This window comes from Hydractinia symbiolongicarpus, chromosome 10 (assembly GCF_029227915.1).
Source record: "Hydractinia symbiolongicarpus strain clone_291-10 chromosome 10, HSymV2.1, whole genome shotgun sequence".
Classification (NCBI taxonomy): domain Eukaryota; kingdom Metazoa; phylum Cnidaria; class Hydrozoa; order Anthoathecata; family Hydractiniidae; genus Hydractinia; species Hydractinia symbiolongicarpus.
The window spans coordinates 17,771,251-17,794,612 of record NC_079884.1 but is presented as its reverse complement, the minus strand read 5'-3'; the positions used below and the strand labels follow the sequence as shown (position 1 = coordinate 17,794,612).

At 38.6% G+C, this 23,362-nt stretch overlaps 3 protein-coding genes across 5 annotated transcripts in view; 2 read left to right on the top strand and 1 right to left on the bottom strand.

The window, feature by feature from the left end:
• Positions 1 to 3,214: 3,214 nt before the first annotated feature.
• Positions 3,215 to 5,809, top strand: LOC130662680 (uncharacterized). The gene is made up of 2 exons (XM_057461590.1): positions 3,215 to 4,615; positions 4,690 to 5,809. The coding sequence occupies exon 1, from the start codon at positions 3,637 to 3,639 to the stop codon at positions 4,444 to 4,446; it is 810 nt and encodes a 269-aa protein (XP_057317573.1). The 5' UTR covers positions 3,215 to 3,636; the 3' UTR covers positions 4,447 to 4,615; positions 4,690 to 5,809.
• Positions 5,810 to 6,986: 1,177 nt separating this feature from the next.
• LOC130662675 (uncharacterized) overlaps positions 6,987 to 23,362 on the top strand; it is a 59,760-nt gene continuing 43,384 nt past the window's right edge. For all 3 annotated transcript variants that reach the window (XM_057461584.1, XM_057461583.1, XM_057461585.1), the window contains exon 1: positions 6,987 to 7,431. The gene's annotated coding sequence lies outside the window, so the exon portion shown is untranslated. The remainder of the gene's footprint in view (positions 7,432 to 23,362) is intronic.
• On the bottom strand, positions 7,222 to 13,345 carry LOC130662677 (uncharacterized). Its single transcript, XM_057461587.1, has one exon. The coding sequence runs from the start codon at positions 12,003 to 12,005 to the stop codon at positions 10,971 to 10,973; it is 1,035 nt and encodes a 344-aa protein (XP_057317570.1). The 5' UTR covers positions 12,006 to 13,345; the 3' UTR covers positions 7,222 to 10,970.

The following is a 23,362-nucleotide window of genomic DNA, read 5'->3' as shown; positions in this document are numbered from 1 at the left end:
TTTACCAATTATGAACTTAGTCATAACGCGCAACGTATGAGAATTTGGAATGATCAACCTTTTAGACTATGGCAAACCCAGCTAAATTTCGCCACTTGGTGTGCTTCAAGTGCCTGTGGGGTAAGTTCCGAACACCTGAAGGATGGTAGATCTATGGTCAGGTCAATATATCGTTTTCATGTGTATTATCACATTAGACGAATCATTAAGCGTCTGCAGACACCTCTACCCTTTGAAGATAGTTTTAATCAATATGACAATCCCTATTCAAATGAGGAATTTCTAAAAATCTGTGGTGAGTATGATGTTGATTCCAACCCCATGAAATACAGAGGTCAGTACTTTTTCACTTCATATCAAAAAAGACGTAAAGACTATCCAACTCCCGGGTTGAGTTATTTCACCAACGACTCCATGACGCGGTGGATTGTGGAAAAATCCGATGGATTTACAAAAACGGGCCTTGTGAAGATCTCAAGCAGTGTTAGGGCCTATGCCTATCTTGTTCTTAGTTCTCAGGCCTCGGCACGCTCCTCCATCCTTGGTAATGATTCAAGTGCTCTGACCGCCCAAAGAGTTTTTATGAATAACCTTGAAGACATTGTTAACCGTAGGGTTGATATTCAGGAGGACATTAAACGTTATCAGGATACGTTAAACTACGCTTCAAGTAAGGTTGATTATTCGGTTGGACAAGGTATTTATATGTTACCTAGTGACATGAATCTCAGAATTAAGACAGGGGTGGTAGGTTACAACAACAAGATTTTGATATCGGGTGAAGATCTTACCATTGGTATCAATCGAAAGGTCAATGTTACCGAATCGCATAAGATAACTAAAAAGAAGCCTGTAACACCCGATCATCCTGATAAACACATCACCGTACACCACGTGGATACTATAGATAAACTTATTACTGCACCTTACCACAAAGATACTCCTCCTACACACGAAGATGAGAAGATCGCTCTTGTGATTGTTATGACAACAGGTTATTTCATATGGTATTTGTTTAGATAAAGAATGACGTCAATTAAATGTCAATCAAGCCAGAATAACAATAGAGAAACAATGCATTCCTTACATACCAAATATCCTTAGCAACGGCTACTTTCGTTTTAACTTTTTTCTTATGTAAACAACTTTCTGGTATGTAAAATATGTAAAATATGTAAAATCCTATTGTTATAAGCGTTTGATTGACAGATGGTAGATAACAAAAACTGCTTTCCGATAGAATCTATAAAGTGGTATAAAGAGATGTAATCGTGAATATAAACACGATGGCTTTTCCAACAGTTGAAGAATTTGAACAAAACATAGAACAAGTTACTCTCCGATCATAAAGTGGAGAGAGCTGCCTAAAAACGATATTTACCTTGTTAAATATGTGAAAGAGATGGAAATATCAAGGCCTGGTGCTCTTTCTGAAAAATCTATGTATGCGGAGGTTCAAGATAGAATGGGAAATAAATATAAGACATGGTTGCCCGCAAGACTTTGTTATGAATTGAAGGATTATGGTTGGAATGGTGATGCCTTTGTCAGATCAAATGGTCTCAAACAATCTCAAAAGAATCATCAAAATCAATTCTTCAGTTATGACATTATGTGGCGCTAAACCTTGCAACATTGCAATCATCTTTACTTGTTTCTGGTAAAGATAGACACACACATAACACTATAAATTATAGGGCACGACAGATGAGGGTGGGTAGGGACCCATGGGACGGGGAGGGGGCCCGGGGGACACGGCGGGGGAGGGGGTTTTGGACAGATATTATAGAGCATGCCCGCTTATTTGACGTAAAGTGGTAAAGTGCACATGGATTTTATGGACTCTTCTATCGTTGATTTGACGTGGATGATCTATAAATTGACGTGGAGTGGCACAGAATATATTAATCGCTGTCCTAGGATCCGCATTTTCCTATCTCTGCCGCGGCTCTTGCAGTGGGTATGGGCCAAGTAGGTCTCAAGAATGCTTCCAAACGGATACAGTATAAGGTGCACAAGCACGAATGCATCAAACTCCTAGCTGAATCAAAACTAGACACTGCCTATGATAAGATTTCCAGAGCGATCCAAGATGGTACAATTTCAGACTACGAGTTTACATGGATCATGCAGGAGAAGCAACGCTACATGATACTCAAGGAGCAGATCCGACAACGAACGAAAAAAGCTGTGAAATCCATCAACGAGAATGAACGCGGAGAGTTGGTGGCACAGGGCAGGCAAGAAGCCAAAGATGAAATTTTTAAAAAACTGCAATCTGCGCAGTCTGCCAGCGCTACTTAGAGTCTCCACCCGCTTACAGAGTCTAATATGTTGGTCAACATACTAGACGATCACTTCTCCTGTATCTTGATCTATGAGCAAGTCGCCATCATGTACGACACGTCGCTGTTTTTTAGCGAGATCCCTCAAATATTGTTCAAGATTTTTCTCCCATGCAATTTTAGTACAAGGTTCGCAGTACGGTCCGTCCGTTTGTGTCGACGCATCCTTATACTTGACTTTGCGTATGGCCTCAATAAGGTCTATTCGCTTCAGCGTAGAGTACCCTTTGAGACCTAAGGCTTTAGCTTCTTGTCGCAGTTTGTCCATTTGTTTCTTCTAGTTCTTTAATTCTCTCTACTAGAGCGTTAATATCAATCTCGCACTATTCTTCTTTCTCACTTTTCATCACAAGTGCGAAAGAGGTGAGGGCTAGGGCAGCTCCAACACCTCCAAAAAACGTTACAACCATAAAATTTGCGTACCAATCCAGCGATGTCTTGTTGCTTGACATTTATTATACCAGTTATACGTTTGTTTTTCTCGCAACAATTCTTATTTATTTAGTTTTTTGCGCACCATTTCTTCTAGATCGTCAATTCTCTTTACTATAGCGTTGATAACCCTCCCGCCCTCTTCTTCTTCTTTCATACCTTTCAGAACAAGTTCGGTGGAGGTGAGGGCTAGGGCAACTATCACAAGCGCGGTAGAGGTGAGGGCTAGGACATCTCCCACACCTACAAAAAACGTTAAAAGTATAAAAAGTGTGTAACAATCTTGCGGTGTCTTGTTGTTTAACATTTATTATACGTACATTCAGACTTCAACTAACAACGGTCGCAATTTGAGTAGGGAATTTCCCTACTCAAACAGATTTGTTGATGTCAGCAGTTTTTGTCGAGTGCCGTCGCAAATTTTTTTTCCGTACACGGTAGGCAGTATCATTGACCGTGGGCAGTATCATTTTAACCGTTGGCAGTATCATGCCGAAATAGCCGAAAAAATCAAATCAAGATGGTAGTTTAGCAGTGCAGAGCGGACGAACATAGTGTTTACATTTTGTCTTCTGAGTAACCTTATAATGAATATAAAGCGCAGAAGCTATTCAATATCAGTTGACGATTTTAATAGTTATGTTAACATCTTTTGACATATTTCTAGCTTCTTGGTTCCATACTCAAAACTCTCTCATCTTGTTGTTTCTGAAGTTTTGTACATAACAGACACAGTTTGTTTACAACTCATTTTCTCACTGTTGCTGGTATTGTTATATTCTTGCTGTGTGTTATATCGGATTATACATATCTTAAAAATATTCATTCATTTTTATAGTTGCTAGCTAATACTTGAAAAATGTCTGCAACACTTAGATCGTTTCGTTCCCGTTTTATAAATGTTGAAAACACTGATGAACTGAAAGCTGTAGTATCAGATATTCTTCCTTTTAATGAAAACGAATTCAAGATTAGTAATATACAAGGATCAGTCAAGAAATTTAAAGCTGTTGTTGAGTGTACCATATCTTCTGAGGAAGAGTTTGTGAAAAGCTATCAATCCAACACAAATGAAACGTTGAGAAAGCTAACACCAAGATATACTGGTGAGAAAAGCCTGTATAAGCAATTTACATACTTCAGATGTCATCATAACACACGGTATCAAGCGACAATGAACAGTAAAATGAAGATGAAATGTAATCCCAGTCAGAGATTCAAAAACACTGATTGTCCCTTCAGCTTGGTGCTGAAGTATAAAAAAGAAGAAGGTGATAACAATTGTTTGCTAGAAATGGAATGGACTCATAATCACCCAGTAAATTCTCTACAGTCATTATCCTTTAAGGATATCAAGCCAGATGTTGTGGCTGAAATTACTCAGCTATATGAAAGAGGCTTCACTCCTGGGTTAGCTTATCGAGAGATTTGGACCAAAACTAAAAAGTCGTATGAAAGTGAAGTAGCTTTTCACAAGTTCATCTCTGACCGATCAGTGTTTCCCAGACGCACAGATTATAATTATTTATATACAGAATATACAAGTACAATGTTTGAAAAGTTGAATAGTATGTTCATTAAATGCTTTCGTATATTCTATTTTTGTTATTTCAATGATACATTTTATGTATTTTTCAATGTTGATGTCAGTTTGATAACGTATATATAGTATATATTCGTGAAATTTTGAAATTTTGTTATATTTTTTAGCTTTGGTTGAGCAAGAAACTCTCAAAGATTCGGATATTTCAATAAAAGCTCAGAAATTTGATGCTGAACAGAATGATCCCTTTATCCTGGTAATCATTACTCCACTTATGAAAAGAGTACACGAGAAGGTTAGTCTTCAAAATTTCTCTTTTAAAGTGTCCAACATTGAGCATGAAAATATATGATTCTTATTTGTATTTAGATCAGAAGTTCTGGAGAACTAGTATTTCTTGATTCAAGTGGTGGTATGGAAGAATACAATCTCCGAGTATTCTTCATGGTAACACACTCTTTTGTTGGAGCACTGCCTCTTGGAATCATTGTCACTAGTGATGAAACAACAGACACAATAACAAGAGGGCATTTGCGGTACAAACACTTGAGCATGTCAAAGGACCGGTTTCCGAAAAATATTGAAAAAATTAATAGATACTGCCAACGGTTAAAATGATACTGCCCACGGTCAATGATACTGCCTACCGTGTACGGAAAAAAAATTCGCCAGTGCCGTCATGATATCAGCAGTTGTTTACTCATTTGAGGCATGATGAAATCTGTGATTACTCATTTGAGGCATGATGAACTTTGTATTTACTTATTTGAGGCATGATGAAATCTGTGACGTCACAGCTGTTTTAAGGGGTCTAAAAGCAGCGTTTTTTAATAGGGGTTTGACCGTCGTAAACCTAAAACCGTATTATATTCATCCCTTACTCTAGCTCCTCTAAACCCCAATATCTCTGCAACCGTTTGTCAAAAGTACATGATCCTATACATTTTCTTGATCATCGTTTCAAGTTCTATACGATGAAGGTAACAGGGATATAAATTTCTGAAAAAATTTTTTTTTGCTTTTTAGCGGGCCATTGCTGACGTCAGCAAAATTTTTAAACCCTTATATGTCCTTAATCGTTTGTAGAGAAGATATCGTCCTATACATTATTTTGATCAGCGTTTCAACCTCTACACGTTACAGGCAACGAATAAACTAAATTTCTCTAATTTTTTTGGATTTGCAATGCTGACGTCAGCAAAACGTCTTAAATAACCAACTTTTTCAATGTCCTATTGCCACGGGTCTTTATAAACTTCTATATAATAATACGCCAGTTCTGTCTGTGACTTTTGAAAAGTGGATTATATTCTTTACAATTTTCTTTAAAAAATTCTATAAAACATCGCCTATAAAATTGTTCTGTAATGTACCAAACTTTAACGTTTAAATAGTATTGACGTCAAAGGAAAGTTAATTAAGATTAGTGCACCTAAAACTTTGAGGTCAAATAACTTGGAAACGAGGTGGTGACGTCAATGATTTTTTACCGCGTGGGTAACTAGGGACCACCTAGGACCAATTTGGGTAAGTTCCCCAAACCTGGGTCCCCCAATCCGTTTCGGAAGGGACGGGTTGATGACATCATCAGAAAATCTTTAAACCTCAATATCTCTGCAACGGGTTTGTCAAAGATACATGATCCTATACATTTTCTTGATCAGCGTTTTGAGATCTATACGATGAAGGCAACGGGTATATAAATTTCTTAGAATAATTTTTTTCCATATTTGTTCGTTTTTGCTGACGTCAGAAAAATTTTTAAACCCTTATATCTCCTTAACAAATGACCCTATACGTTATTTTAATCAGCTATTCAAGCTCTACACAATAGGGGCAACAAGTAAACAAATTTCCAAGAAAAAGTATGTTGTCTCTTGACAGATCCTAGCTGACGTCATCAAAATTTAAAAAACGGTTCATTTTTACTGTTATCCTGTCTAAGTGGATTTTTCCACGGGCCTTATCGACTAGTCTTATATAATAATACGCCAGTTCCGTGTCTCTGTGACAGGCAAAGTGGAAGTGTTCATTTTCCTTTGAAGTTGCCGAAATATGCATGTCTCATTTGTTAAAGTTTTTGACGTTACGGCGCGACGTCAATAACACTACTTTAACGTCAATATCCTACATTAAATTAATGAAGCCATTACAGTTCACCTAAAATTTGAGGCTAAATAACTTGGAAACGAGGTGGTGATGTCAATGCTTTTCACTGCGTGGGTAACTAGGGACCACCTGGGAAAAATTTAGGTAAGTTTTCTAAATCTGGGTCCCCGAATCCGTTTCGGAATGGACGGGTTAATGACGTCATCAAAAACCTTCAAACCTTAATATCTCTGCAACCGTTTGTCAAAAGTACATAATCCTATACATTTTCTTGATCTGCGTTTCAAGATCTAGACGATGAAGGCAACAGGTATACAAATTTATAAAAAAAATTTCTGTTTTGACGGGGTCATTGCTGGACGTCAGCAAAATTTTTAAACCCTTATATCTCATTAACCGCTCATAAAAAGCACATGATAATATACATTTTCTTGATCAGCGCTTTAAGCTCTCCACAATAGAGGCAAAGTGAAAACAAAATTCTAAATTTTTTTTAGTGGATAGGTTGCTGACGTCATCAAATTTTTTATCCTGCCTGAGTGGATTTTTCCACGGGCCTTATCGACTAGTCTATATAATAATACGCTTGTATGAGTAAACATGCGAGTCCACGACACGCAAAGTACGGGTCACTTATTTATGACGTGGCGTTACGCTAAAATTTACCAAGTTAAAAAAAACGCAAATCAGGGGGTTACTATATAATCATTTAATTCTTCTTTCTTATTACCTTAAAAATAAAACTCTATTTTACTTTATTTTATTGAAACTATTTTTTTTTATTTTTAAACGTTTTTATTTGTTTTGTTTTTATTTTAAAAGCCCCACGGAGTCGTTATAAATATAATAATTTAATTTTACCCCCCGATTAATGTTCACGCCGTATCTAACGGAAACAAGTTGTTTATCAACTGAAAAAGGAAAAGCGGAGCGAAGAAGGTTGTCTGTTTTTCAAAGTAATCCTGGAAAAAGTTACTTCAAACTTTGTTTTCTCATCATGAGGTTAGATTAAAGCTTATATTTGTTTTTCTATAATTTTGTGTTCTAGGTTGCTTCCTTTTATAGAAATTCTATTGGATTTAAATATGAATGTAATTCTAATCTGAAATGTAAAAAAAAAAACTGTTGTGTTGTTGTCAAACGTTTCTAACGTACGATGATTTAACATCACAAAGAGAACTGATTGGAAATGTTTCAGGCAATTGTATGCATCTTCAATTCATTTTCTTTGGGATGAAACGAAGTTCAGTATTCATAGTAAAAAACTGATTGGAGTTTTATTAGGAGAACGCTAGCAAGCTACCTACTGAGAAGTAAAAGAAAAGTAGGTTCGCTGTTTAGATTATTTAGTAGAGAAATGAATTCGGGTGTCCGTTTCTTTCAGAGCTAAATTTTCCTTAAATATTAAGTTTGTTGTTGTGTCTTGAGGCGGAAAATATTTTCTTTAAGCACTTATTTTGTAAGTACATACTCTGAAAAATGGGTCAGAAGTTTAGAATATCCTAAAAATATGCCTAAGCTTAATAGTTTGTTTTAAATATGAACATTTGTATGACGCACAAAATTTATTAGAAGTTTACTTTTTTTATTGTATATCAAACGAACTGAACTTTTTTTTATCCAAGCAATGGGCCGTTACATGTAGTAGAATTGCCATTAGCTAGCCATAGTAACTTATAGCATGCTTTTTTTCATCCAGGCATTATATGTTTTCAGGCCATAGTCATGTTAAGAACATATTGAGAAAAATGAGGATAGTATTTGTCAAAGAAGTTTAGAACATCAAGGCTGAAACTAAACCCACTATTCTTATAAAAACAGCGTGTATATCCTAGAAAAGAATTTACATAAACATGTATAAAGTAATTTTTCCGTTGTTACTGTTTTTCACACTACAAATTGTGTGATTCAGTGTTGATGTCGTTATAAAAAACCTAAATCTAAAACCTAAACTTAAATCCATGTTTACATCTGTTACGTTGCCGTTTGAAATATATTCGATTCTTAAATTCGAAAACGCTGCATTGTTATCTTCTTTGATTTTATGCGTGATTTTCTTAACTATAAGTTTGGGTCTGTTCTTTTAATATTTTGGATTGAAATATTTCGGTAGATAATCACATACTAAATGATTCAAGTTTTTATATTTCTCTTTTATGTGTTTTCAACTATTAATTTCTTATATTTTGAGTATAATTTTGGAAGATTTGACGTTTGCAATAGACTAAACAGCTGATTTTGTATGACTTTAAAAAATGTTGGATTTTTTTTAATGTTTGGTATCCTTTTTTCCCCTGGTGTATTTCTGGAATGGCAAAGCAAGTATATATTTTTGCGTACTTCACTTTTTACGTAACGGTTGTTAGACGCCTTCGACTTTTTTGGACATTTTCCATTTTTATTTCATAATATTTTTTATTATTTTTTGTTGCACATGCTTATATTTTTAGACGTTTTGTTTCAGCGGTGTGCAGATTGTGAGCATCCTTGATCCCAGGCCTTTTTTCTCTTTTTGCCATCCCGTTATAAAAGAGACAAAGAGCCCGGGGTCGAGGTTGAAATGTGAGTTTTGAAAATTCAAATTACTGAATTCTATGTTTTTATTTGGCACCCCTCAAAAGGACTCAATAAGAGATTCAGTGGATTCTTCCACGGAAATTCGGCTAGTCTCTATAATAATACGCCAGTTCTGTCTGTCTGTGACTTTTGCAAAGTGGATAAAATTTCTTTGATAAAGTCTATAAAACATCGTCTAAAAATTTGTTCTGTATATTACCAAACTTTGGCGTTAAAGCAATATTGACGTCAAAGGAAAGTATATTAAGATTAGTGAAGCCATTGCATTGCACTTTTAAATTTAAGGCTAAATAACTTGGAAACGGGTGGAAATAACTGACGTCATCTCCTGCGCAGGTAACTAGGGACCACCTGGGGCCAATTTGGGTAAGTTTCCCAAACCTGGGTCCCCGAATCCGTTTCGGAATGGACGGGTTGATGACGTCACCAAAAAACCTTCAAACCCTAATATCTCTGCAGCCGTTTGTCAAAAATACGGAATCCTATACATTTTCTTGATCAGCGTTTCAAGACCTATACAATGAAGGCAGCAGGTATACAAATTTCTAAAAAAATTTTTTGGGGGTTTGACTGGCCATTGCTGACGTCAGCAAAATTTTAAAACCCTTATATCTCATTAACCGCTTATCAAAAAGACATGATCATATACATTTTCTTGGTCAGCGTTTAAACCTCTGCACAGTACAGGCAACGAATAAACTAAATTTCGCCAAACATTTTTGTAATTGCACTGCTGACGTCAGCAAAAAATCTAAAACAACCTATTTTTCCATTGTCCTTCTGCCTAAGTGGATTTTTCCACGGGCCTTATCGACTAGTCTATATACGCCAGTTCTGTCTGTGACTTTTGCAAAGTGGATAAAATTTCTTTGACAAAGTCCATCAAACATCGCCTATAAATTTGTTCTGTAAATTAGCAAACTTTGACGTTAGAGCAATATTAAGGTGGTTCCCTGGGAAACAAGGATTTTTTTCCAAAAAATGGTTTTTTTTCAAAATGCTTTGGCACAAAGTTGTATCATAATAAAATAGGAAGAAAAAAATTTCTTTTTTTAAATTTTTTTGATGACGTCACTAATTATGCGCATAATTAACAAATTATAGGCTAAAAACATATGGTATCTCCTAACAAGGATATCTCTAGGTAGACTTTTCCAATCAAGATAAAACTTTGCACATGTGTTAATATTGAGTAGCTGAAGGGACTGAGTGAATTACTTTTTTAATTTTTTATCTAAATCGCATCGGGTTGGCCACCAAACTTGACTTTTCCGGAAAAGAGAATATCAATGACAACATACTAGATTCTAGGAGAAGAAAAAATAGTAAAATTGAAAAACTAATTCACACAGTCCCTCCTAAATAGAATGAAGAACTGATGTTCAAAATTTCAGCTCAAAAGCTTGTTCCAATGAAAAGTTATCTTTGTTAGGAGTTCAAAAATCTGCAAAAATCTTGTTTTGAAATATCGGTAAAAGAAAAAAAACAGTTTGTATAAAAAAAACTAATCTGTTCATAAACTAATAATTAAAGTCCAACAAAAGCACCATATCCATATGTTTCCCTTCCTCAAGCAAATTCTTATCTTCATAACCTTTTCTGGCAGCTCTCTGCCTTTTTCTGTCATTTTTAACTCTGTCAGTAGACTTGCGGTTTGACTCTTTCACACGTTTTGTGTTAGCTTTACGAAAACCAGTTTCGGTATAATAACCAGGTTCTAAACCAAGTTTGGAATATACTGGTAACAGTCCTGTTTCTCCATTGTTATATGCTATTACTGCAGATGCTACTGCTGTTTTGAAAACAGCATTTCCAACATAAACTCTTTTAGGGCATCTTGACCAGATGACATTGTTGAGAGACTCATTTACGTTTTGTGTTTGACCATGAATGTTCCGACACGTTTCTGTACATGCCCGATACATTCACCTTTGTTCAAGCTGTGTCCTGGGTAGGGATTTGTACTACAAAGTTCCACAAAAAGATTTTGTGTCTCCGTCTCCAATGTAAAAAGTGTATCGGAGTTTGTGAGTTTTCACAGAGCGATGGTAAATACGTTTCAAGCCGGTAATCTCCATGGCACCAGAACTGCCTCTATGGTTGATAGAGCAAAACGCAGCATGATTTTCTTTCCACTCTTTATGCTTCTCAGAATGGGTGTCATTTGTCTTTTCCCAAACATCACACTCTTTACACTTTTTCGACATAACCTCAGTGTCAATACACTTTCCATCTGCGGTCAATGTCATTACCCCATTAAGGGATGAAAATCCGCGCTTTTGCCAGGCGCCATCACCGCTGACAGCTATATTAGCGATATCCTCTTTATCAACACTACTTGGGTCATTTCTTTTTGTTTTCTCATGCACTTCTTTTGCTGCTGTAGCCATGGACTCATGTGAAGTCTGTACATAAGCATTGTGGACCAATGAATTAATGTTTTCAAATGTTGATTTTGTCATTGGTTGTGGCATATTCATGCATCTGCAAAATTTTTCGATGCCGCTGAAACCAATACCATTCTCACGAAATGCAACTACTGTCCTTCTATTAATGTCATAACCTTTTCTGCCATTAACTGGATCTGGTTTATCACACTCTTTAGAAGAACAAAACTTCAAATTCCATGGGCATTCTGCACATGAGATTAAAAGGAAATGAGCCATTCCCATTTTGGCTTGCAATAGATGTTCCACGCTTACAGAAGCTGCACAGTCTGGGCATCTTCCTATCATAAAAATCAAAGACATTAACAAGTCACTCTCTATTATAATGTTACAGTTAGCAACAAACTCTTTCTCAATTGTTTCTGAGGTAGTACTACAATCTAATTTGGCAGCTGATGCTCCAGTTTGTGTTGACGGTTCAGGTTCGGTGAGTTCTTGGATTGGTTCTGAAGATGTTCCGTTTAATGTTGTATTGCTGGCTGTAACATTTGCACCATTAAAACCTTTTTTCTTCCTTGATCTTCTCTTCTGATAACTTTTCTTGTTAGCCATGACTTTAATTGGTTAAAAGAATCAAGCTATTTGTGTTTAAAAAATGGAGGAAGAATTTATGACCTTTCACCAGGAGCTCTAACTTTGAAAGCACTTCAGGATGGTTTCGGTGTATATCTTATAGTAAAACTTTGCCGTGCAAGATAGAACAGCCCTTTGGCGTCAAAATGGCGGCATTTTCACGCCCTTACGACTTTTTAACAAAAAGATATTGGCCTAAATCAGTTTCTAAGGACCGTTGCTTAGGAAATTTTCGAAATTTTAGGTTCTACCTGTATAGAAACTTCTGTAAAATTTGCAAAATTATTGCAGGACCTTGGAAAACCATTTATACCACCTTATAGCTGAGAGAATAACCTTTCCAACAGTATATAATACTCAATATTGAAAAAAAAATGAAAAAGGGCTTTATTTCCCAGGGAACCACCCGTCAAAGGAAAGTATATTAAGATTAGTGAAGCCATTGCATTGCACTTTTAAATTTAAGGCTAAATAACTTGGAAACGGGTGGAAATAACTGACGTCATCTCCTGCTTGGGTAACTAAGGACTACCTGGGACCAATTTGGGTAAGTTTTCCAACCTGTGTCACCGAATTCGTTTCGGAATAATGGACGAGTTGATGACGTCATCAAAAAACCTTTAAACCCTAATATCTCCATAACCATTTGTCAAAGATGCATGATCCTATACATTTTCTTGATCAGCGTTTCAAGATCTATACGATGAAGGCAACAGGTATACAAATTTCTAAAAAAAAATTTTAAGGTTTTGACGGGTCTTTGCTTATGTCAGCAAAATTTTTTAATCCCTGATATCTCCTAAGGCGTTCGTCGAGAACCGGTTTACCATGTGCGCCGTATCTCACAGAAACAAAGTTTATCAACTGAAAAATGAAAACTGAAGCAAAGAAAGTTCTCTTTTTCAAAGTAATCCTGAAAAAGTTATTCAAAACAATGTTTACTCATCATGAGGTTAGATTAAAGTTTATTAATTGTTTCTTCTATCATTTTTGTGTTCTGGGACCGAGGTTGCTTTCTTTTTTAACAAAACTATCGAATTCGAATGATAATTCGAATCTAAAATGTAAAAAACAAAACTGTTGTTGTAGAGCGACTGTTGTTGTGTCGAGCGAGAATAAAACAGTTTATGTTGTTGTCAGAAATATCCAGAGAACGCTAGCTACTACTGAGAAAGCGAAAGCAAAGCAGGTGTGTTGTTTAGATTATCTGGTAGAGAAATGAATTTAGGTGAATAACGTTTTTAAGCCGTTTACACGCTTCCAGCTAAACTTTCCCTTTAATATGAAGTTAAATATGTTTTGTCTTCAGCCTGGACATATTTTATTTGTAAGAATATACTCAGGGTCAGTTAAAGATATCTTAATCTGTTTGTTCTAAATAAATATAAAAAGAATTTGCCAATAGCTATAGCAACTTATAGCAAGCTTTATTTCATTAAGGCATTATATATTTTTAGAACATAGACATGCTAAAAATATAATTAAGAATAGCGAGGATAGTATTTGTCAAGAAAGTTAAGAACATTTTTTGTAAGAATATATATACTTTAAACAATGGGTCCGAAGTTCAGAATATTCTAAGAATATGTCTAACCTCATAGAACACAGTAATTTGGATTTTTAAAGGTCACAAAAATGTTCTTAACTTTCTTGACAAATACTATCCTCGCTATTCTTAATTATATTCTTAGCATGTCTATGTTCTAAAAATATATAATGCCTTAATAAAATAAAAATTGCTATAAGTTGCTATAGCTATTGGCAAATTCTTTTTATATTTATTTAGAACAAGGACTTGATGAGAGATTAAGTGAATTCTTCCACGGGACTTCGGCTAGTTTCTTTAATAATAGCCGTATTTTGTCTGTCTCTGCGCAACATGGCGGAGCAAGTAGCGAAAGACACGCGGAAAATCGTCCCGGCCCTCCAGCTTTATTTAAATTCCACGCCAGACCCCGTTTTCACCGGCTTCGTTTTCCCGCGCTCTGTTAAATTGGGCAGCTGTCAATTTTTATAAAAATAAACCAATTAGCTAGCGCCATAAAATTAATTCTATTGTTATTATATTTACCGCGATTATTATCGGATTGGCACTTTCGAAGTTCTGATAGCCTCCGCTGAAATGAAAATACATCGGTATCTTGAATAGGATCCGGAGCAAGACGATTGTAGTGAAGGAAAGTTTTGTAACTATATTTCTTGCTTTTTATACCTACTTCTTAGAATAGAAGGCCTTTTTGATACACAGTCTTTTTTAAAACTATTACTACTGTTTTGTTTCTTTACATTTCTTTGTAGTTTCCTTAATATTACCTAGCTAGCTAGGTAATCATACAAAAATACATCACTATTTTCTAAAGTGTTGTACCTAGCTAGCTATAACTTTTTTTATTTCATACTGCCTACTAGGGAAACATGAATCTCAACGACTTTCATTTGTTGGAGCATGACTATGCTAATGCACCCGCACAAAATCCTTTATTAAATATGAACCTCAACAATCATGTCCCTGTTCTTCATTTGTTTGAGCATAACTATGCACCACCTAAAAATGCTATTTTAAATGTGGATCTTAATAATATTGCCCATCGACTTCCTCGATTGCAAAATGATGTTGATGTTGCTGGTGCACAAAGGAGGGCTGAGCATGCTTTACGTGAAAGGGCAAGGGTTGCCAATTTAACTTAAGAACAAGCTCAACAACGTAGGGAGCAAGATGTAGTATGGCACAACCAAAGACGTGCTAATGAAAATGTTCATGAAGCTAATGCTCGCCAACAGGTAGATGCACAACGTCATCGTGCGAATACAGAAAATGAATTACCCCAGCAAGCAGCAGTAAGGCGTAGGGCAGAATTATTGCATCATCGTGCTAGGGTTCCATGTTTCTTAAAGTTAGCCAGAATTAACAATGTCTTACCTCCTACACATTCTGCAGGTGAGTTTAATATTTTATGTGAGCATTGTGGAGCTATCAAATTTAATAATGAAAATCATTTTAAGTGTTGTCACAATGGCAAAGTGGCCCTGCCTGCTATATTACAATTTCCTGCTGAAATACGTGAATTGTTAAGCAACGACTCTGCCCAAGCTAAACAGTTTCGTAAGTATATCAGAGTATACAATAATGCATTTAGTTTTGCTACTTTGTCAGCAAACATGCAATCACCGCCAGGTTATGGGCTACCCTGTTTTAGAATATGTGGTCAATTATTTCACAGGTATGGTGCTTTATTACCTCCTCAAAATAAAGTACCTCAATATATTTAATTGTATATTGTAGAGGCTGCAGCTGCCTTAAACATCCGTATTGAGAATCCAACACATGCTCATTGTAATCGTGCAACAATGCAGATGTTCTTAACAGGGATTCTCCATATGCTGAAGCTTATCGAAATATGGCTGAAGTGAAACGTGAAGAAAACAGCCAGAGCAGCAGCGGAAAATAGACAGCCTTCTGTTGTAAGTATGGTAATGCGCGAGGGTAATGATCGCAGAAGGTATAATGCACTCTTGCACCAGGAAGTTGCTGCCATCTTTGTTGGTAAAGATGGGGCACCTTCTACTTCAGGAGATATTGCTGTTTGTCCCCGCAATCAACCTTTGCGGCAAATCCCTCATACATCATGCAATATTGATTTGTAATGGTACAAGGTTAATGGTTCGTAATCTGCGTGCAAATGTTATCAATTGTGAAACTCTTACCGGTATTCGTAGAGGTGATCGTGTGTTAATTCCTAGAGTGTCCCTCTGTCCAAATGATACAAATCTACCCTTTCAAATTAAACGCACCCAGTTTCCTTTAAGATTGTCTTATGCATTGACTATAAATAAAAGTCAAGGCCAAGAAAGGAGAAAGTTGGTATATTTTTACGTAGAGCTTGCTTTAGTCATGGATAACTTTATGTTGCATTTTCACGTGCTCGGTCATTTCAAGCAGTTAAAGTACAGGTTGTTAATACTTTTAAGCAAGGTTATGTAGGAGATAGGTGTTTTACAAAAAATATTGTTTTTCCACAAGTATTATAATTTTTCATGTTTTGCTTTTATGCAACACTAAGATTTCAAGTATTGATTAGTGTTACATGTCGTTATGTAACATTAACCCAGCAATCACATAATTTTAATAAGCAACTTACAATTTTGATTTGGTGCTTATCAAAGTTGTGTATTGCCTACGTGACCATTATATGATGGGTTTCAGGTGTTCTCATGCCTTAATAGGTGTGTTGACAGTGTTAGCATGTTCTGTCTCTAGCTTTAATCAGAGATAGTTCCTCAACTTCAATGATTAAAGCGTGTGTTTACGCCTGAACAAATGCCGCGTCTACTTGATCTTTGTGGCACATAGTTGTCGCACGAGAGTTAGGAAAATGTATGTTCTAGCGCAGCCGCGCACGCATATCATACAGCAAATGAGCAAATGTTCCAGAAATGATGTCACGCTTCATTGCACAACATAAACAACAACAAACCCCGAATTCCCCGAATCCGACAATTCCGGGAATTCCTTTATTCGAAGGTCCGCGCTAGAAATATTGCTGGTCCTATTTATAATAAAACAATATGAGTTGGTTCAGACATATACCCGATCATATCAAGACACAGGAAATGTGTAACATGGTGGTTCAAGAACATCCCTGGGCACTCATATTTGTTCCAGACCATTTCAAGACCCCAGAAATGTGTGCCGTGGCAGTTAAAAGAGGGTCCTGGCTGCTCAAATATGTTCCGGACCATATCAAAACCCGAAAAATGTGTACATCAACAGTTCAAGCAGAGCCATGGCAGATCGAGGATGTTCCGGATCATTTCAAGACACAGGAAATATGTACATCAGTAGTTCAAGCAGAGCCATGGCGGATCGAGGATGTTCCGGATCATTTCAAGACACATGAAATGTGTAACATGGCGGTTCAAGAACATCCCTGGGCACTTATATTTGTTCCAGATCATTTCAAGACGCAGGAAATGTGGATTAGGGCTATTCAAGGCAGAGACTGGCTGATTAAGTTCGTTCTGGAGTAGTTCATGACTCCGGAAATGCGAAGGGATAACATTTATCCCCAATTGCTCGATGCCTATCGCGCGAGAAAGAAAGAAAAAGCTAAAATTAAGAAGGATTTGCTTCCAATGGCTTGGCATCCCGATAGGGTCATAAACTGGTGTTTTTTGGAGGATGAAAAGGCAGACCTTGAGCTCTTGTGGAGTAAATAAACGATGAAGGAACAATACTTGATGTACTTGACGGGTACTCGACACCTATGATAGATGCTCCTGCGGACGGAGATTTCTCATAAAGGGTACACCGCTCTGCTGGTATTGCTATTATGAATACATTACGTATAATGGTGGTAGCTGTACCTGTAACAAACCCTAGTTGAAGTTTTATTTCCATAAATAAAGGATGTTCAAATTCGGTAACGAGAATGTTAATTCAAGAGACTTTTATGCCAAAGCGACTCCACTAAATATCGAAGATGTAAACATTGAAAATATCGTGCTGAGCGATGCTATTCCAGCAAACAAGGGTAAAGATGAACGCTTCGTTATTGGCTATAAAAATAGTGACAACAAGTTATCCCCTCTATTGATCAAAACACCCAAAAAGCTCTATTCCAATGGTGCCTCGCGTTGTGATGAGGGCTGCTCTCTTACCATGTCATTCGATATCTATAACCATTCCGAGTACTTAGAGAAGTATGATAGTATCCTGACCAAGGTAGAGTCCTTGGAGGGTCATTGCTTCACCACCCCACCTGTGAAAAAAGGTAAATACATCACCACCAAGGTGAAGGAGTGGGAGGGTAAAGTCAGAACCGACTTCCATTCCAAAAAAGTACCACTAAAACAAAGCTGCGAGTGCTATGCCATCATCAAGCTATCTGGCATCTACAGGCAAGGTTCAAATTACTACATGCAAACCTACTTGGAAGAGTGCAAATATAAGGTTGTCGAGTTTTATGGCTCCCGCTACCTTAGTGATTCCGACTCTGATGACGAAGGATTCGTCGTAGTAGACTAGATGTGAGAGGTTTTGATGTGTGTTGATCTAACACATCAAAAACAAACATGTTCATTACCGAATTAAAAAAGGAAGCCAAGGCGTTAGGTATCCGTAGCATTTCAACCATGAATAAGGCCACCCTTATCGAGGCGATTCGTAAAGTTAAATACAAGGATGCCTCCACTCAAACCGCTGGACCCTACTGTAAACCATGTTCAATGATAGTATTGGATAAGCGTCTTAAACAATGCTCGAGAGACCCTAAGGAGAAGCGTAGACGAGTGATACATGATGGAGACTTGCTGATAGACGCAGATACTGGAGAATTGCTCAATTCACGCAACAATCAATTAATCTAGTATGTTGAATAACACACTAGATTATGAATAAGTCGGCGGCTTATCTAGATACCGCTTACATGTTAAACAGAATGAATTTTTTTCAGAAACTCCTGTTTGCCCTCCTCGCGTCCCTTCTCGACTAGCTGCTGTTTCTCTCGTCCATTAAGCGACTCTACGATTTTTCTGGTTCTCTGACGTATTTGCTCCTTGAGCAGCATATAGCGTTGCTTTTCCTGCATAATTAAGCTAAATTCATAATCACTAATAACCCCATTCTCCACAGCTCTACTGATAAGGTCGATAACGGAGTTGAGTTTGGTCTCCGCCAGCAATCTTATACTCTCGTGCTTCTTGCTTTTGACATCTAACCTCTTACCAGCATTTTTCAGACCTGCTTGACCCAATCCCACAGCTATGGTGATGCCCCCCTGGCTACGGCCAATGGTACACCAATTCCGGTTAACATACTTCCAATCCCAACACCCGAAGTAATGACACTTACAGACCATGATCGGTGTATCTAACCCACGTACCGTGCATTTTGAACTTTTTGGCGAGTTTGTCCCGCTCTTTAATCTCATTACGTAGATATTGTTCCACCTCCTCTATTTTTTTGAGTCTGTACACCTGACTTTCATTAGTCTCCCCCTCATGAGGAGCACTAGGTAGGCTCGGATAAATCTTAGCAATGTCTGTCATTTATTCTATTAGCAAATGCATGGTAATTCCAACGAATGAAACGTTCTTATCGTGGTGATGCTCATCCGTCAGCATAAACTCCAGCCTGTCTGTTGAACCTTTAAGAGGGAGGTATACAGGGTTATCGAAACTTCACGTAAGCATGTCTCCCCATGCGTTCATCTCTTTGGTAGGAAGTATGGCAAGAATCTTGGATTTCTTTCCGTTAAGCAGGCAGTCATCCTCGTCTAACTGAGGCAAACAAGTCGTAACCTATGGTATACGTCAATCCTATAGAATGAATCGTAGTCACCATTCATATAATATTTTTTATTGGGATCGTAGGGTAGACCCAAGAGCTCTTGCAGTTGTCGATGAATCATCACCATGTACCCGTCATTGACACGGAGCCTGCAGAGTCCATTTTTCAGGACAAGGAGCTTAATCTTGTCCTCTGCCTGACTGTTGACGATACTCGCTAAATCCTCTATCTTGTATAAACCGTTCATGATCTCAATTCGAGTAACTCTTTGATCGGGCCCTACCTTACGGATGGTAAACTCGCTGTCTTGGTTCAACCACGTAGATCGAATGCTGATCGACTTCAGGGCGATCCTCGTGTCCTGCCCTAGGTAGTCTTCAAATATTGTAGACTTTTCGATATCTGTGACATACAATTGCCTAATTTTCTTTAAAGAAACATGAGCATTTACTCGTATAACCCAAAGGCAAACTATGCCCCCACGCATGGGCGCTATCTCGAGACACTCAACAGTGATGATCTCTCAATGCAAGATATCGTTGTTGATGCGAAGGGGTCCTCGTTCAAGGTGAAATTCCCCAACATCTTTGTTGACTACGAATTCCATTCCGGTGCGGTGCTGAATACCTGGCAAAGCCACCCCTTCAGCCTCTGGTCAACTCAGCTAAATTTTGCCACATATTGCGCAACTTCAGCTTGTGGTATTTCTATGCAACATCTGGCCACATCCTTACCCCTGGTTCGCTCCGTTTACCGTTTTCTCCGTTTACCATAAAATCCTTCAAGATCTCGAAGTGTCTCTACCAAGTTCTGATAGGTTTCGACGCCTCAACAACCCATTCAATAGGCAGAAGTTCCAGCAATTAGCACGTGAATTTGGGGTAAGCGACAGCGAGAGCGAGTGGAGGAACGAGACCTTGTTCAGTAGCTGGCAAGGTATTCGTAAAGACTATTCCAGCAGCGGGTCTAGTTATTTCGATGAAGATTCATGGAGTCGATGGATTCTCGAAAAATCTCAAGGTCTCACGCGTATAGGTATAGAGAAGCTTTCCCAAAGCGTAAGATTTTACGCTTATCTCATACTTCAAAGCCAGGCTAACGCGAGGTCCAACATCATCGGCAATCAAGGTAGTTCGATCGATGCGCAGCGTCTCTACTTGACGACTTTTGAGGATCTGATCCTCCGACCTAGTGACACCGGTGAGGAAATAAGGTGATTCCAAAATGTGCTCAAGTATGCACGTAGGAAGGTCGATTTCTCGGTTGCTCATGGAGTGTACATGATTCCAAGCAACACGAGCCTTCATATCGGGAGTGTCATGAATTTTACGAACAAAATATTGATCAGTAAGGATTATTTCAAAATCGGTGCTAACCCGAATATCAACGCTCCGCCTGCGGTTGCCCCAAGGCAGCATCACCAACGTCAACCTTCCCAGGTACCAAGTCATGAAGGGGGTGTATTTACTACATACACCCCGCCAGAGTCTCATATTGCTGATGCCCACGACGAAACTAAGGCTGTACTCATAACTGTGTGGATAGGGCTCAACCTCGCAATTATATGGCTTAATTAAAGTCTAGTTTGTTCTCCAACATACTAGACTCACCGATTCTTCTTGCCTCTTGTTCCCCACGTACGCCACCACAACCCCCATAGCTCCCGCAATGGCTAAATAGAGGTGCTTCGCTACATATTCGACAACCCTCGCTGCCACCCTGAAGAAGAACGACACAACAGTGCCAATAATGCCTGGCAGTGCTGCACCTGCTTTGCCTGCTAGGTATCTCCCGAGTCTTTCAAGTTGTTTCCGTACAAAACCTTTCCCACCTGCCTCCAGCACTACCTCCTCCAGCAGCACCTCTACCTCCCGTAACGGCGAGCACGATGGTTGAAATCAGGAGACCAACAGCGGAGACGATACTGGCTATAGTAATACCCTGCTCTCTGAACAGGATCCTGAGTTTTTCAGCCAAAGTTTTGTCATCCCCCGCGATTTTCATCAGAGTGTCTTTAATGTGCTTTAGTTGGCTCTGGGTATCTGAGGAAAGTAAACCGTGCGCTTTTCGTGCTTCTTCCTTCTTATCCTTTAGTTGTTCTAGCTCTTCCCTTGCCTTCGCGATGTCCTCGTTCCAGATAGCTAGCTGCTCCTCGGACACTCCAGGCGTAGCTTTCTTGCTCTCGAGATGTTTCACCTTAGCCTCTGCTTTGTCTATTTCGCTATCGTAAAATATCATCTTACCCTTCAGCTGCTTCAGGTTACCTCGCAACGTTTGAAGCTGGAGGTTGAGCCCTCTTCTTTCACTTTCCGTGAAGCTTCAATCCCCGTCAAAGGAATTATCTTCGATGAAACTCTCCGTCTCGTCTAGAACATTCTTGATTAGCGGCAGCATCTCTATGTCATTAGTCCTTTCCAAAACGCGATCGATATCGCCCATAAGTTTCTGGGCCTCTGCCCTACTACCCTTGTTTGGTGTCTGATAGTCATCAAACCCTATCGCTTTCATGCATCTACTACCCAACAACTTCCGCAGCTGTCCAATAGTTGGAAAATTACCATCTTGCAACGTGAGTACTTCCGGTAGTGATCTTTTTCTCTCTTTTCCCTCTTTACTACAAGCTGGTCATCCTCTCTTAATCTGAACCTATCGTAATGTGTCGCATCGGGCATAAGCCCAAGCCCATCCCTTAGATTCGTGTACAGGCTATTAACCGTTGATTTAAAAAGTAGTGTATCGGTCGACTCCGTACTCAACTCCAATCGCCTACGCGCACCTCCCTGCTCTTCTGGTGCTATGCTGGTATTGAGTTGGATGCCCTCGGGTCGAATGATCTCACTACTAAACTCCTCAGGCTCGTCTGGAATGTCTTCCTCTGGCGTAAAGTCATCTCCTTCATATATTGGATTAATCGGCATTTATTCAACCCGCAATTACCTACTAATAAATGTACGGAATTAAGTTAAATCCACACAAGAAATTAAACAATACAAATCAAGACAATGCTGGCCATGAGAGGCAAGAAGCAGCGTGTTAAGGTGAGTCATGTCCCCTCAACAATCAACCAGAACGAAGACTTGTATGTCGACGTACCAAACATGGGACAGAATGATGTAATATTCCCGGGCTCTCTTAAACTCCACTTTGATCTGGAGCTTACGGGTACCAATACCAAACGCACCATCGTTAGCAACATCGGCAAGGCCCTGGTTCAAAACCTTCGCGTAAGCCTGAACGGTCACAAAGAGCAAAACATCTCGGACTACAACACCCTGGCAGTGTATCGGGATCTGTGGATCCTAAAGTTTGACCGAGAGAACAACCTATTTTTAGAAGGTATCAATCCCAATGACGACACCATCAGAGCTCTGCAAGTCAAAGCTAGATACCATGTTGGAAATGATGAGGAAAGGCGATCGTGGCAGCGTATGGTAATACTTTTGCCATCCATATCGGTAAAATGTTCGAACTCACTAGAGACTTGCCCTTCTACCAAGCAGGCTTACACGACAGGCTCCAGTTTGTAATACACTTCGCACCCTATGACCAAGTCATCAAAGATGCTGATACGGCGGCTTCTGGAAGCACGGCAGCCAAGCCACCTGATGCTGGTTATAAAATAACCAATATCGCGCTCGAGTTTAATAAAGTGACAAACGAGGTCTTAGCAGTGTTATGATATCATGATACTCGAGGCTGGCCCTGCCCTACGAAAGGATCCTCCGCAGCAAAGTGGTGACCATAAAAAAAGCCGATACTTCCTACAACCTTCAGATCGACACTCCTGCCAAGTCTCTGAAGGGTGTCTTGCTACTCTTTGTAGATCCGGGGAAAGTTAAGGCTTATGCCGGTGCCAACGAACAGTTCTACAACCCCAAGATCGAGAAAATCGCGATTACGGTGGAAGGTGAGCCGAATGAACTCTACTCGCATGCTATTCTCCCGAAAGATCATCTCGAGCAAGTCGTTGAACTCTTTGGTAGCCACGACTCGGAGGTGACGATTGGGTAGTTTTTCGTGGAAAGATACGCGTTATTTGTCGATTTCA

What these genes read in the sequence shown, in the direction of transcription:
- LOC130662680 (XM_057461590.1), top strand. Translation starts at nt 3,637, where the DNA reads ATGTCTGCAACACTTAGATCGTTTCGTTCCCGTTTTATAAATGTTGAA.
- LOC130662677 (XM_057461587.1), bottom strand. Translation starts at nt 12,005, where the DNA reads ATGGCTAACAAGAAAAGTTATCAGAAGAGAAGATCAAGGAAGAAAAAA.